Here is a 15,715-nt window from a genome sequence, read left to right as displayed (position 1 = left end):
TGCGTAGCCCTCTCCAATGCCTCCTGGATCCACTGTTCAGCAGCAACACCCTCCATCACCTCCAAGATCAGCTGTGGTGGCAAAGAAGGCAGGGAGGCCCATTTGTGCAGGTGTGCCTGCTGGTATTTCTGAAAGCAGAAAGCAGACGGCCAAGGAAGCAGGGAGCAGCTGGCAGTTGGCCAAGGAAGCAGGACACCCGGGAAGGCTGGCAGCATCCGTAGGGATGGGAGAGAGGCATGGCTGTCTGGCAGTAGGCCCCACGGGGAGACTGTCCGAGGCAGGAACTGGGGGAGAGGGGCCAGCGTGAGAGGCTGCCTCCCCCACTGAATGTCAGGCCCACGGGGCTCGACAACTGGATTGATTCTGAGAGATTCTAGGCTACAGTTACCATAAATCTCTTCCCTGCTCCCTCCTCCAGCTCAGGATCACACAATCTCTTAATCTGGATCTCCTTCTGGGAATGTTGTCAAAATCCTCTCCCACTACTGCTGCCGTGCACATTCCATCACGATGTTAGATTACATAACAGATGCTATTTCATCAAAAGAAAGCAAGGTATTATCACATTAGTCTTCTTGGGTCTTATTGATTTTTCAAACATGTCAAGAATTTAGACCTGATATGATTAATCTGTGACATAAATATGAGTTATAAAAACAGACTATGACTGTTAAATTAGGAGGTATTTGGCCTTATGCAATTGTTGTACCATTTCACAGTAATATAAATAGATATTAGACTACTTTTCTGAGAAACAACTATGTTGGAGAAAAAACAGTACTTGTACACTTTCTATTGTTTCCTTTAACAAAATGAAATAATGAACCTACAATGTCTGAAAACCTATGACGTTTAAGCAGTTTTCACAAAAACAAACTGGGATTCTTTGGAGCTCTTCTGAGTAAAAATGATTCCTTATAAGAACATTCTGCATAGTCTTTTAATCTACATATCACTCTTTTGATCCTTGTCCCAATTTGATTTCATTTATGTTGGTTTGCTAGTAGCCATTTTCAAATCTTCCTTTAAAATGGATATTTCGACATGATCTTCCAACTTAAAATCTTTCTACTTACTTTTGCTTTTTATTGTTTTCCTGTACAGTCTAACCAACACCTCCTGTTTATTGGATAGGTTTTTGGCCCGGAGACCATAGTAGTAAGTACTTTAGTCCTAAAGAACATTGCCCAAAATGTTCTATCTATAAAATATCTCAAATTTACTTTTACTTTCTTTTTCAGGGTGCAGTTAACAAAGTGATAAACACTAACATTCTGAAAGTTTCTTCACAGGAATGTTTAAGATTTCTGCACCTGTGGCTGTAATTGTCAGGACACCACCTACTGTCAATGCTGTAGCATTGGATATTCCTGCTCTGACAACTGATGGAAATTGCAGCCATTTTTAGTTTGCTTTTAACATGCTTTTTCTTCTGTTTAGAAATTAGATGTTGAAGGGGGGATGGGGTGAATGCTTGAGCTCAGCTAGCCATAATAGCAATGCAGCTCCATGGGAACTCAAGGACACAAACCGATAACATTTTGGTGGGCTGAGGAGCTGGGGAGACAGCCCGCAATTCGGACTAATTGGAGAATGTGATTTATGACTGCTTCATGAGGGTGGGACTTGCAGCTTATTACTTTGTATCTGGAGGAAGGGAATCTAGTTTTGGTTTCAACTATGTAGTGCTGATACTTCGTTTCCTGAATAAAATGTTCTTTGAGGAAGAATTCTTGCCTTGAAGTTCTTTAATGGGTTTCATCTATCGGAACCATGACATTAATCCAAAACTACTTTTTACCTTAACCACCTTGGGGTCCTGAGCTCCAGTCACCTTCTTTTAATCGAGGGATAGGCTGACAAAGACTTGGGAAAGATCTCATTATGGAAAAGAAAGAAGCACCTGTAACTAGCACCCTGGCCGAGGCTGCTGCCACAGTGGAGGGAGTGTGAGCCATTGCATCAGCAGAGAAATAAAGCTTGAAAGCCTTGCAGGTGGGGGCAAGACCAAAGACACGGGAGCTGATCTGGTCCTTGGAGTGGACCTTGCCTAGCGGAGACTCCAAGCATCTCAAGACGACCCTGCTGAAGATGAGCTCTTTGAAAGTGCCTGAAGCCGACTTGCAGGCAGGAACCTCTCGAGAATCACACTGTTGGAGAGCCAAGAGATTGGCAGCCATTGAGGACTCTGGAGAATGGAAGTACCTGTCTGCAGTCCACAGCCAATCGGTGGAGAAGTTAGTGGAGAGATTTGAGGGACTAGAGGCGAGAAGCAGAGAACAACCCTCCCACTCCACACCTGCAAGTGAACATAATGACTGGTGGGGGCAACACCATTCTGTGCCTAAGAGATGCCCCAGCCCACCAACGGCTTCCCCGCATTCGAAGCCACCAGAGCTAACCTCCAGCCCAGTAAGGAAGGAGAGTCTTGGCTACCACTTGGGACACATCAGTCCGGGTTGTTGCCACTCCTGTAGAACTCCAGAGCACCGTTAGTGACACAAGAGCCCCAGCCACCAAAGAAGCCCTGGTCGGCGTCAATCATCATGATCTCCCAACAGATGCCACTGCAATAATTCCAGATGGCGGGACTACAATGACAGCCCTGACTGATATCCTCATTACCGAAGCCTGAACCACCACCATTACAGTCAAAGCCTGGATCGTCACTGGTGTCATGGAAGCCTTGACCATTGTTACACACCCCTGAGCATCACCGTCAGCGCTGTCTGAGCCCAAGGCCTGCACAGGAAGAAGACTCAAATGTGGGCATTCAATGAGAATTGATTCAACAGCTGTGTGTCCTGTTGGAAAGAGAACAACAGGTTGGGGTGCTGCAGCCTCTGGGGGCCCTGTAGCAATTGGGGATGCTGCAGCCAACACCAGGGGGTCAACAACTGTTAAGAGTGCAGAAGCCATGGGGGGGCAGCAGCCCATGAACGCATAGCAACTGATCGGGGGTCTGCAGCAATTGGGGATGCCACTGCCGGGAGGTCAACAACCATTGGGAATGCAGCAGCAATAGGGGTGGTGGCAGCCCCTGAATACACAACAGCTGGGGGACCTGCAGCAATTGGGAATGCTACAGCCACCATTGGGAGGTCAACAGCCATTGGGAGTGCAGCAGCCACTGCAAGGGGGCCAATAACCATTAGGAGTGCAGCAGCAATGGAGGGGGGGCAGCAGCCCATGATGGCACCACCCCTTAAAGCAACTTTTGATGGCAATTCGGAGAAACTGATTTTCTTCCTTAATCAGGTACGCTGCCACATGAATCGCAATGCCAATTTCTACCCAGATCCAGCTACTATGGTCGATGTTGTCATGGCTAATCTGGAAGGGGAAGCATCTGAGTGGCTAAACAATCTGTACAACAAGCAAGCGCCTGAACTGAGAAATCTCCATCACTTCCTCCTTGGATTGAGAGCCAGATTAGAAGACCAATCTATAGCCCTTGAAGCAGAGAAACAAATTCATAAAATAAAGCAAGATGGTAGACCTGCTTTGGAATACATATGAGAGTTTCTCAAGATAGCAGGTCGGATTGAAAGGTGAGTGCCAATACTTCATTTCCTGAATAAAATGTTCTTTGAGGAAGAATTCTTGCCTTGAAGTTCTTTAATGTGTTTCATCTATCGGAACCATGACACCTTCTTTGAAAGATTTTCAAAAGGCAGCAGCTACCTTTCTTACTAAGTTTTCAGATAATTGGACCTATTTAATAGTATATGTATGGCCAATAACATTAATTTTATTCTTTTGATTTTTGGGGGGAGAATTCTGAAACATCTATAAGACCAGCCTTCCATAGCTGGTCCAGACTTTACTGTTTTATTTCTAGGGAAACTGATCTTTATAGGATTACATAAAGTATCAGTTCCTCACCCTGTTTCATGAATATCTTATCATGTTTTCTGGCTGCTTGAAATAGGGAAATCATACTCCGTATTTCCCTACACTAATGTAATAAATGTTCTTTTGAATGTCTGTATACTCCAACATACTGAAAGATTGGGGCAAAATAATAATACGTCAATTTAAAAATTGATAATGTAATTTATTTAATTTATTGATTAAATAAATACATAGAGTTGTACGATATTGGAGGAAAATGCCTCATCATCTTCAGAACATGACTGTGATACTTCTATCATGTGTGCTTGTTTTCTGGTGGTCTGTCTCCATGAATCAATCCCAAGTCACAAACAGGCCTGTTTACATTTGAATTACATCACGCACATTACAGAGAAAATGGCGTAGCCTCTCTGTTAATATAGAATCATAGCTGCATTCCAGATCTCAAATATTCCCAGAAGATTTCTGATAGTAGCAGTCATCACAGTAATATGAACAAGGCTTCCTTCAAAAGTAGTGTTAATTCAGACTGCAAAATATAAATCAAATCCTTTAGGTTGAGTTCAGCCACTGGTACTTACAATCAAGAAGTAAAAGTCATTTACTTACTTGCCAAAAGTCCTTTGCTGAGATACATAAGGGGTCTGTTCAACATTTTACAGGCTTATTGTGTGACACTGCTTCAGTGGTGGGATTCAAGTATGTGAAAAAACTGGTTCTCTGTGTGGATGCCACTTCCAGAAGTCCATTCTGGGCCTGGGCAACAAATAATTAGCTACAGGTTCTGCCGAACTGGTGCAAACCAGCTGAATCCACCACTGCATTGCTTCCATTTTCCTCTGTTCCTCATCAGCTTCACCAGAATTGCAATGTTGCTTATGAAAACCACTCATTAGCCTAAAGAAGTAATTTTCATGATCAAAACTGAAACAAACTCAACAGAAATAAATGTTTATTAGAGCTTTCCTTATTGCAAAAGCATTCAAAATAGGGTTTGCTTCAATATATAGGTTTTCAATATGGTCATGCTCTAGGTGACATGAGGTCATTACAATCAAGTAAAGGATTATATTAATCATGAACTTTAGGACTAGCGACCAGCTTTTCTTGATAGGATTATGTAATATGTCAAGCGATCTGATTATGTTAGCAAAAGAATAATTATAATATTTTCTGGCATAAAAAGCAAATGTTGAGTGAAATTGAATCCAATTTCTCTCATCATGAAGTATTAAGCAACATTTGCTATGGACAATTATGAGAAACAGAGGGGAAAAATGTGGTTTGCTCATTTCTCAGTTTGCTATAAACCTAAAATCAAAAGGGTAAGTTTTGAACTTTAAATCAATTTTTTGATCTGGAAGCCCCTTTTTCTGATTTCCAGAGTAATGAACCTTCTGAGATCAGCCCTTGCCATGGTGATATAACTTTCTGCTGACATAACACTTAGGGCAATCAAAAGGAGTGTTTCACAAATCCTGTTAGCGCAAGCAAAGCATCTTTCCTTGGAGTAACCACCTCTTTTGACAGGCTGACAGAGCTGCTTCAAAGGCTTTCCTCCACAATCTGTGCCCGTGTATGCAAATACAGAAATGATCTACTGCCAATCCCAGCAGAAATGTTCCCTATGCATGAACATACATATAAGCTGGACAATCTTGAAAGCAGCCAAGCAAGAAGAATGCTGCACTCGAACCAGTGTGTTTTGCAAAGCATCTTTTATGAGTTCTTCGTATATATGTGCAAGAGTAAGACATTTTTTTGCATTTCAGAACCAGCCATGTGTGCCTTACAGAATACATCAGACTGTTTAACAATTTGAAAAAAAAGTCCTTGATTCATGCTTCCACATGTTGCAAAGCACCACTTTTTGATGCTTTATGAAAATGCTATGATATCCTAACATTGGCAGGAAGTTGCAAATGACAATCAGGGCTGGACGCTCATATGGTCACATCAAACAAAAAGGGGAATTATATAAACTATGATGCTATGGAAATACTGTGACAACTTGAAGAAGGGAAAGATATTTTCAGTACAGAAAACCACGCAGGCTAAATCTGATACAGTAAATCAAGGTCCTGAGATGACAAGGCCAGTATTCCTATGATGCTAGAATAGAATAGAATAGAATAGAATAGAATAGAATAGAATAGAATAGAATAGAATAGAATAGAATAGAATAGAATAGAATAGAATAGAATAGGTTTCCAACCATTGTTTCTTGTCCTGCGCTCTGGTGCTTTGGTGAATAATGTGACCCCCTCTTCTTTGTGGCAGCCCCTCAGATACTGGAATACTGCTATCATGTCTCTCCTATTTCTTCTTTTCTTTAGACTAGCCAAACCCAAGTCCTGCAGCCATTCTTCATATGTTTTAGTCTCCAGGCCTCCGGTTCAAAGATAAGCAACTCAATGGCAGTCACAGGACCCTAGGTAGGACTTACTGAAAGAGCCAAAAATAAACCCACTGTGTGCAGCAGCCCAGGAATGGAGTTTTACAGACTATCTCCAGGAACAGAAGACTATACGTTCTGGGGAGAAGAAAGGCTCCATATATGTCAGCAGAGAAGTAAAAAAGATTTTCAAATGTAAATGGAGTGAGTTTGGCTACAAGAGCTGAAGACTTGGGGAAATAAGAAAGTATCAAAGAATTAGGGAATAGTCAATTTATACAATTATAAATTTATGAATATTGAGATAATATAAACATACAGTATAGAAGCAATTATAAACTGCTATAAAGCAATAGAAAGACTCTAGATTAAGACTGGTAGGAAGAATTGAAATAGGAAATACAAAAGGCACAAACATATAGTCAACATTAAAAGTTAGAAGGAGGATTTTAATTTTGTTCAATAAAGCAAATCCTAGTAGGTATAAGCCTTTATCACCTATACCAGATTAACAAAAAACACTAATACTGACATTTCTATTTTATTATTTATTAAAAAAATTAAACTGCCTAATAGCAAAATGTGGGTAGTTTGCAATAAAACACATATAAAACCAATACAATCTGAATCAAAAGAAAAGAAAAGAAAAAAAGAAAAACACCATGTAACGTAAGCAACAGCAGTCATCTAAAAACTAAGAATTGCAAGCCTGGAAAATATAAGAGTATTCACAGGGTACCAAAATGATGCTGATATGGACACCAGTCTAGCCACCATAGAAAAACTTCCTTTGTACAATTCTTATCTTATCATTAGCACTAAGCACTACTTCAGCCACTGGACTACAACTCCCAGCAATAACTGAGAAAGACTGTGACTTTCCTGCATCCAAATTTGAAATCCACATAAAAGAGGACATGGATACAGCAGTCTTGATTGTGACAAGAGCATCAGCACACATATCTTTTACAAAGCTGCAGGACAGACAGTGTCATTTGCTCCCTTAGATGATGATGCTTTCTCAGTAGAGCTTTTTTTTTAAAAAAAAAACACAAAGATGTTCAAAACATTAAAATCATCAATAACATTCTGAACCCTTATACTTAGCAACTTGCCATAAAAATCACATGGCTTGATATCAACCAGTATCACCCAGAACAAGAGCAAGTGCCAAATGCTTCAGAATATATTTCTAAAATGCTTCTACCAGATTAAATACTTTCAGAATTTGAAAGATTAGCACTTAACTTGTGAACCTAAGCAAACAAGGACAGTGGATGGGTTTTATATGTATTGTTTTTTGAAATTATAGTCACAAGTGCATTTAATACAACACGTACTCACAGAGATGCTGATGCTATATGAATGTTTAGTCATTCCAGATAATGTTTAGTATTACAGATGTTTATTATTTAGTGTTTAGTATTCCAGATAATAGTACGATCCTGCAATAAAAAATACAAAAGTCATTTTCACAGAAATTCCCTTCTCACCCTGATGGGTGGTATGTGTCTTCCTCAATTTTGAGTCCTCTGCCAGAGGCCTGGGAGTTTGAGACTTCTGTGCAGTTATCTTAGTACTTCCTAGCAAATGCACTTTTTTGGACAGACAGCTCTGGTGTTGTTCCTGCATTTGCTGGAACCACTTTCCCAGCTTAGGAGTCACAGCTCCAGGTGTTCCTACCACCATTAGGACCAGTTTGGCCTTTACTTTCAGCAACTTCTCTAGTTCATCCTTCATGCCCTGGCACTTTTCCAGCTCTTCATATTACTTCCCAATATTGTTATCACTTGGCACCAGTACATCTATCATCGCCACTGCCTTCCTGCTTTTTGTCTACTGCCCTGATAGTTGGTTGATTGGCCAGTACTTACCTGCCTGTCTGTATCTGGAAGCCCCACAAGTCACTATGATATTCTCCATCTGGACTTCAGAGGGTCTAGCTCACATATTTGCACAATGCCAGCTACTTGATTGTGCCACTCAATGTATGCTGTTCCTGCCTGCAACATACACCCTGCCATTATGTGTGGGATTGTCTCTGAGGCGTCTCTGCACAGCCTGCACCTTGGAACCTGTTGCCTAGGGTGCTAGTCTTGCTTCTATGGATCTTGGGTTTAGTGCCTGTTCTTCTATTATGATCAATTTCTCAGTGCTTTTAATCCAGCTGTTTCCAGCACCAGTAAGATTTCCCAATGTCTGCCACCTCAGCTATCTGTCAATGGTACATCCAATGCAGAGTTTTGTCTTGCTATAAAGACAAAACTCCTTCCTTCCATGTCTGCTGCTGCCTTAGGCATTCTCTCAGCAATAATATTCAGGTGCCATCTTATTGATATATTCCAGAATGCTCTTGGTTTTGTCCAGGACAGTGGCTTTGACAAACAAATTCACACACACATTTACAGAGTGAAATTATTCTTATGAATACTCACACTACAATATTTTACTGCTGAGAAATAAGACTTGAAGGTCAAAAATGCACTAGATAGAGAAGGTTGCATAATATTGCAAATTTTGCATCAGTGTTACAAATAGTAACAGAATAACAGCTTTAACACCACCACAAACATTATTCTTCCTTCTTTACTCATAGCTAGTATTCTAAATTGTTGTGTTCTTTATCTCTTTTCAGCATTTCCCAGAAGTACTCAGGCAAAGAAGAACATGAAGCCAAAATTCCAAGTAACCTAAAACCCCACACCCTGATAAAACATTAGATCTGTAATCCTACTCGCATTTACTTAAAAGTGAATTTTATTGGGAAAAGAACCAGGGCTCACCTCTAAGCAGATTTATTTCACCCTGGTGCAATATGAATGTTCAACAACTCTTAAGACATTTTGGAAGATTTGCTCATGCAATAAAAGTGCAGCTGTTACTTAGTTGAAAGTGGGATAGGGCGGGGTGGAAATGTAAAAGTTATTTCATGCAGTTATTATAGACTATTCCACTATTTTACTACAGCATGGCTTTTGAAATTTTAATTGTTTGGAAACTAGCCTTTTTCTTAGCAAATCCCAGGTTCAATTTGGAGAGCTATTTTCCCTATCATAGCTACTTGATGTTTATTTCTAGTATAATTAATCTTTGTGTTTGCAAATTAAAGTTCCTTGATTTCTTCTTCAAAAACTCAGTAAATACTCACTTAATTTTTAAAAAATAGTGTATAAATTTGTGGGATTAAATTTGATTCAATTACTAAAAGATATTCCACATATAACTTTTATGTAGAGAGAAAATTCTTTCCTACCTTCAATTTCATATCCCATAATAGAACTTTCATGATAAAAACATGTCGATTTTAGCAAAAAAAAATTATATTTGATAACTGTGCAAATGCACAGTTGCATTAAAAGGCAAATCTGATATTTTTGATGAAAAAAAAATCATGTAACTTTTCTACAAAATGTGGTTTACTGTAGTCCACCTGTGATTGAGTTAGAACTGATGTTATATATATATATATATATATATATATATATATATATATATATATATATATATATATATATATATATATATATATATATATATATATATACATATATATATATATATACATATATATATATATATATATATATATATATATATATATATATATATATATATATATATATATATATATATATATATATATATATATTCTCCCCACTTTTCAGGCTCTTGCAACAAAATGATCTGGATTAAATTCTTTCTTGGCACGGCTCCAAGAACTCCCTTGGCTTGCAATTCAGAATCATTTGACTCTGCATTTATTTCCCCCTGCACCAAGTGATTGCAACAATCTCATTTGCTGAGGCAATAGGCTCATTTTTCTATGCCCTGGGTTGTCAAAAAGAGATTTCCTAACAGTTTGGATTAGAATGCAGATATTCATCTGCTAGAAATGTGCAGAGAACCTATATAACCTTTTGTGAAAACACATACTCAGTTTCAGCACTACTCTGCCTTTCACTTTACTGAGATGGCCCCTAAAATGAGAAGTGTTTCTGGAAAAATGTTTTGCACAACTTATAATATTTGGAATTCGCACAGTGATCAGATAATTGGGTGGGTGGGGGGGGAATTGAAGCCCATCTAGACTCCCGTTTCCCTTAGGTAGTGTCTCAAGAGAACCGAATCCTCCTTTCAGCCTAAACATACTTTCTGAGTTTTTGTTTCTTATTTGCTCCCCATCAGTCAAGGATCACATAAGAAAGACATTTATGTTTTAGGTTAAGAAATTACATGATGTGAAATATCTAATGACTTGAATCAGTGCATCTGTCCTTGACCCAGACATCATCAGTTTGTGCCATGCACAGCATGGCTATGTCATCCATTCAGATACTAAGGAATGTGACACCAACCAACTGCTCTTCTTGTCTCCATGAAAAGTAGGTAATGATGGAAAGAAAAGCTTTCTTCATGTAGCTGCCCATGCGAAGGGGAACTGGATGAGATAGCAGCTGCTTGCATCTCTCTCTCTCTCTCTCTCTCTCTCTCTCTCTCTCTCTCACACACACACACACACAGAGAGAGAGAGAGAGAGAGAGAGAGAGAGAGAGAGAGAGAGAGAGAGAGAATGCAAATAAAGTTGATCTTAGTGCAGACATGTCAAACACAAGGCCCGGGGGCCAGATCCGGCCCGTGAAGTGGTTTCATGCGGCCCGCAAAGCCATACTGGAAACAGTGAGGGAACGGCCCCCACTGCCTTGGCCCTGGCCCAGAGACCCTCAGATCTGTCCCACTCCTGCCCAGGCCCCCATAGGCACCCTTGATGCAAACAATGTAGAGCTGGCCATGCCCACCCAGTAGGCCATATGCACTTTAGCCATGCCCACCCAGTAGGCCACGCCCACCCATGCCACACCCACCCGGCCCCCTGAGGGCAACCGCAATGCTGATGCGGCCCTCAATGAAATTGAGTTTGACACCCCTGTCTTAGTGCATAGACATACATATAATCAAGACCTGGGAGCCAAAATAATTTCTGACTACTCTAGATGGTCTAATCCTAACTGCATTGTAAGAGGGTAAAAGTAGCCTGAATCAACTGCTTATGGAAGGCACAGCTGATCCCTTCTCTCCTCTGTTCTATTCTCAATAGTGTTTCTCATTCTGTGCCTATAGACTCAGGCATTCTCTGTGGCAGATGGAACCACCTGAAGGAAGCTCCTATGATGACTTTTCTATCAGGCTATTAAAGGGCAACAATGCAGGGAAAACTGAAAATTTCCACACTTCTGTCCTGTCTACAGTTTGAGGGAAGGCGATCGATTCTGCTTTGGTCTTCCTCCATCTCTGAACGGAATGGCAGAGAGGATGATTGTATGTCTCGGCCACTTGCCTGGTATCTCCTTTTAGGAGCACTGTTGCCCAACAGATGTGTGAAAAATCCCAAATTCATTTTGAAAGTCATAGTTCAAGCACATCTGGAGAACAGCTTTTCTTTTCATCCATTTTTGATGGCCTGAGTCTAATAATGCCACAAGGAGGAAGAGAAAGCCATTATGCTAAGTAAATAAATAAACAAATACTGCCTCTACTTTGGGTTCAAGGTAAAGGGTAAGAGAAGAATATCTAGCAAAAATTATAGTGTGTCTTTGGAAAAAAAAACACAATGAGATCAGAATGCCTATTGCCTAGGGTCCAGTAAACCTAAGCTAAAAGGCACCCAAAAAGAGTAGGGACAGGTTTATCTGTTGTTGTTGTTTTTAATCCCATTTATATCCCGCCCTTCTCCGAAGACTCAGGGTGGCTTACAATCTAAAGCACAAATCAATGTGCTTAGCAGTAGCCTTCATTCTATGTATATGCCTGCTTGTTAGGGCTTTCACACACACCCCAAGCGGCATTATTACAAAGTCAGCTTAATTACCCCCAACAATCTGGGTCCTCATTTTACCTACCTCGGAAGGATGGAAGGCTGAGTCAACCTTGAGCCTGGTGGGACTCGAACCTGCACTAATTGCAGGCAGCTGGTGTTACTTAAGGAGGCATTAGCCCACTGCTGCCATTGTCAACCTCCCATTGCCCGGTTCGCTCCCACAGAGTCGGCCTCCTCAGAGTTCCGTCGGTTAAGCAATGCCGGCTGGTGACCCCTAGGGGGAGAGCCTTCTCTGTGGGTGCGTCGACCCTCTGGAATGAGTTGCCTCCGGAGCTGCGGATGGCCCCCAACCTTCGGTCCTTTCACCGTGACCTGAAGATATGGATGTTTCAACAATCAGGCCTGGACTGACTATGGTTTTAAATTTGGTTTTATGGGGTTAAATTACTATGTATTAAACATATCTACTGTTTAATCCTTTTTTAAATTTTGTATTTTCATGTTCTTTTTTAGTTTTTATTGTTGTGAGCCGCCCTGAGTCCTTAGGGAGAAGGGCGGCATATAAATATAATAAATCAAATCAAATCAAATCAAAGACTATCTTTGGTCTAGGGCAGGGGTAGGCAACCTTGGCTCTTTCATGACTCATGGACTTCAATTCCCAGAATTCCTGAGCCAGCCAGCCAGCCAGCTGAGGTCCATGAGTCATAAAAGAGCCAAGGTTGCCTACCCCTGGTCTAGGGAGACTAATAAAGTTCATAGAACAAGCTATGTAAAAGTCTATTTCATTATCAAAATTATATTCTGATTATATTAAAGGATACTTAAGATTTTCTTTATGGATGAAACAAAGCATAGTATAAATATAAATAAAGTTTAAATAGATGATGCTTTTAAAGAGGTGTGTTGTCAAAGATATATCTGCAATTTAAGTAATTATGTCCTCTGAAAGCAAGTGGATTTTATTAATGATTTAATTTTCAGATTCATAAATTAGTAGAAGTGGAGCACTGAAATATAAAGAAAAGTTTTTCTCAAATATTAAAGGACATTAACTTCAGGTACAGTATGTAAAACTATGTGTAACACATGGGTTTCTACTACACAAAAAGAATTATATGTGAAAAATTAATATTACATGTTCAACTGCCCCAAGTTACTGTTTTGTCAACCCGAGATACCTCATCCAACATTGCCATCATAATTTAGCCTTTTCCTGCCCCATTTGGTGAGCTCAAGTGGAAAAAGAAATAGTTGAATAGATTGTGAAACACTAAGGAAACTATCCATCCTTTCAAACACAAAGAGAATCCCATCCCTCCTCATTTATATATGGCTCCACCCACAATGTGTTGTGATGCTTGCCCTCTGAAGGAGCAGCCCGTGGCACTTCAGACCAATCCAACCCTTCAACCCTGTAGAGAGCCTGAAAATAAACAAGTTTTTACCCTATTTTCAGATCAATTGCTGCTAGTGAACCTTTTTGATGTGTAACATTGCCTGGGCTATAATATGTTGTTTCCTCTGTAAAGCTGTATTTTTATATTTATTTTCTCTTTTTAACTGTACGTTTCCCAAACTCTTTGCCGAGTTGGGAAGCCTCATAAATCTAAATCAATTATAAATATGACACGGTCTCCCCCAGCACCGAGATCGTTAGCAAATATGCATGACTTGAGTGTGCAAACATATATGAATGCATAAAGTCACAATAAGCTAGGCATTTAACTGGCAAAAAGTTACCTATTCCTGCCTTCAGTTTGATTTAGAAATCAGTATAGATGCCACCGACGGCTGTACCAGCCTGTCATTCCATCCACAGCCCTGACATCCTACTACATCTCTCAAATCCCACCTTTCCCCACCTATCTCCATGTTTGTTTGTTTTTACAGGAAAGGAATCAAGAAAAACGCAATTCAGGTGCTGTAACTTCACAACCCATTCCGTTTCCTTCGAAAATCCAGTCTGTATTTTATTAATCATTACCTCTTTGGTCCGCATTGATTGCAACCGAGACCAGTCACGTCAACAGTGATACTCCAGTTTCTGTCTTTCCTATGCATCTTCTTGCCCTTTTAATGAGCTCCCTATTTCGGTGCCGCCTGTTCCTTTCCAGTTTGCAAAGAAAGAATGGTTCGGCTGAGTCCAATTCCCGCTTTGGATTGCGCTGCCCTAAAGGCGACTGAGCAGACGGCTTGTCCTTTAGCGAACAATTAATTACATTGCCTTGCACACCTGCGCTCACCGGTCGGTCAGTAATGCTCTACCCTAGGTCCCTTAGCCCCGGGAACCCAAACAATCCCAGAAGTTAAGGCTTTCCAGGGTGTTATTGCGATCCCCCTTCCCCCCCCACACACACACACACTGCCTTGTATATTAACCTTGGAACTAGTGCACTCGACGCAAGCAAAGTTGCACAAAAGGTTTATTTTGATAAAGGGAGACTTTCCATGCCTGCACCGTTTAAACTCGTCGCTTTCCCCTCCTGTCCCCCAGAAGAACCTAATTTCATGTCTTCGAGACCTGCCAAAGGGCTGGCCGGATTGACGTTCTGCTTTACCCTCTCTATTCAGACGTTCGCAAGTGGGGTAGAGTACAGGAGTTGTCTGTGTTTAAACGGGGGAAGAGTCTTTTGGCGATTCTGGTATAAGGGTAGGGTAGTGCAGGGTGGGGTGGGGAAATCGTACTGACCAGTTGTGGGAACATCAGGAACCAGCTTGCTGGGACCGATCTGCCGCATCTGAAACGCCGTCCTTACTTCGTGGCAGCTGGGATTCTTGACTCCCCAGACCCCGCTGCAGAGTCCGGCGGCCGCTGTCGCTAGCAGTAAGAGCTCGAAGCGTCGCCAGCACAAGAAGGCTCCACGACTGTTGTCACCGGCCATTTCCACATTCCCCACAAGGGACAAAGATAAAACCAGGGACGCCCAACGCGCGTCCCAAGAAATAAATCAACACGCACGAAATGAGGGAACAGGAGGGAGGGAAAGAGGTGGCAGCGAGCTTTCAAGTTGAGAAGAAACTTGCCCTTGATAAAGTTGCGAGCAGTGGGCGGGGGATTGAAAAGGGAAAAGGAAAAAAAAAACCCCGCGTAGGTCCAACGCCGAACCTCTCGAAGTCCTGATCCCGGGAACAGCAACGTTCCAAGCGTGGAACGCTGCAACTCTTAGAACTTTCGCTTTTCCCGCGAGCGTTCGAACAGCTAAAAGATCGTCAGCTGGGTAGACGCCAATGTTCGAAATGTGACTTCTCCTCCTCCTCCTCCTCCTCCTCCTCCTCTCTGCTCTGCCTCCAATGAACACGCCCGGCGGGAGGTGGTGGTGGTGGTTGTTGGTGGTCCTGCAGCCCATTCCTCTTTACTGTAAGCGTAGTTGCTGTAAACGGAGCCGTTGCTCTGTTTACTAGCTTGCGCTATACGTTGCACTTTTTCCCAATGAGAACGTTTCTTTTGAAAATGCATTTGCTGAGGAGATCCCTTGCAACCTCTTGATTGCAATAGATTCCAATACTTCACCTGGGAGTATTTTTCAAAAATTCTCTTCCCTTTTGAAAAAAAAAACTTATAAAGTTAGTTTCATCAAATGAAATATGGACTGGTAAACAAATAAAATACAGAACTAGTTCTCTGTTCTGGCCTACTTCCAGTACTT

General features: G+C 41.2%; 1 protein-coding gene across 1 annotated transcript in view; it reads right to left on the bottom strand.

Moving 5' to 3' along the window:
- The window catches only part of LOC310641754 (glypican-5-like), a 342,245-nt gene extending 327,196 nt beyond the window's left edge, over positions 1-15,049 (bottom strand). Inside the window, exon 1 of the mRNA XM_083364996.1 lies at positions 14,758-15,049. Coding sequence (XP_083221122.1) covers positions 14,758-14,950 — 193 coding nt within the window. The 5' untranslated portion in view covers positions 14,951-15,049. The remainder of the gene's footprint in view (positions 1-14,757) is intronic.
- Between the last annotated feature and the right edge of the window lie 666 nt (positions 15,050-15,715).

This window comes from Vipera ursinii (assembly GCF_947247035.1).
Source record: "Vipera ursinii genome assembly, chromosome: 5".
Taxonomy (NCBI): Eukaryota; Metazoa; Chordata; class Lepidosauria; order Squamata; family Viperidae; genus Vipera; species Vipera ursinii.
This window is presented reverse-complemented; position numbering and strand designations above follow the sequence as displayed.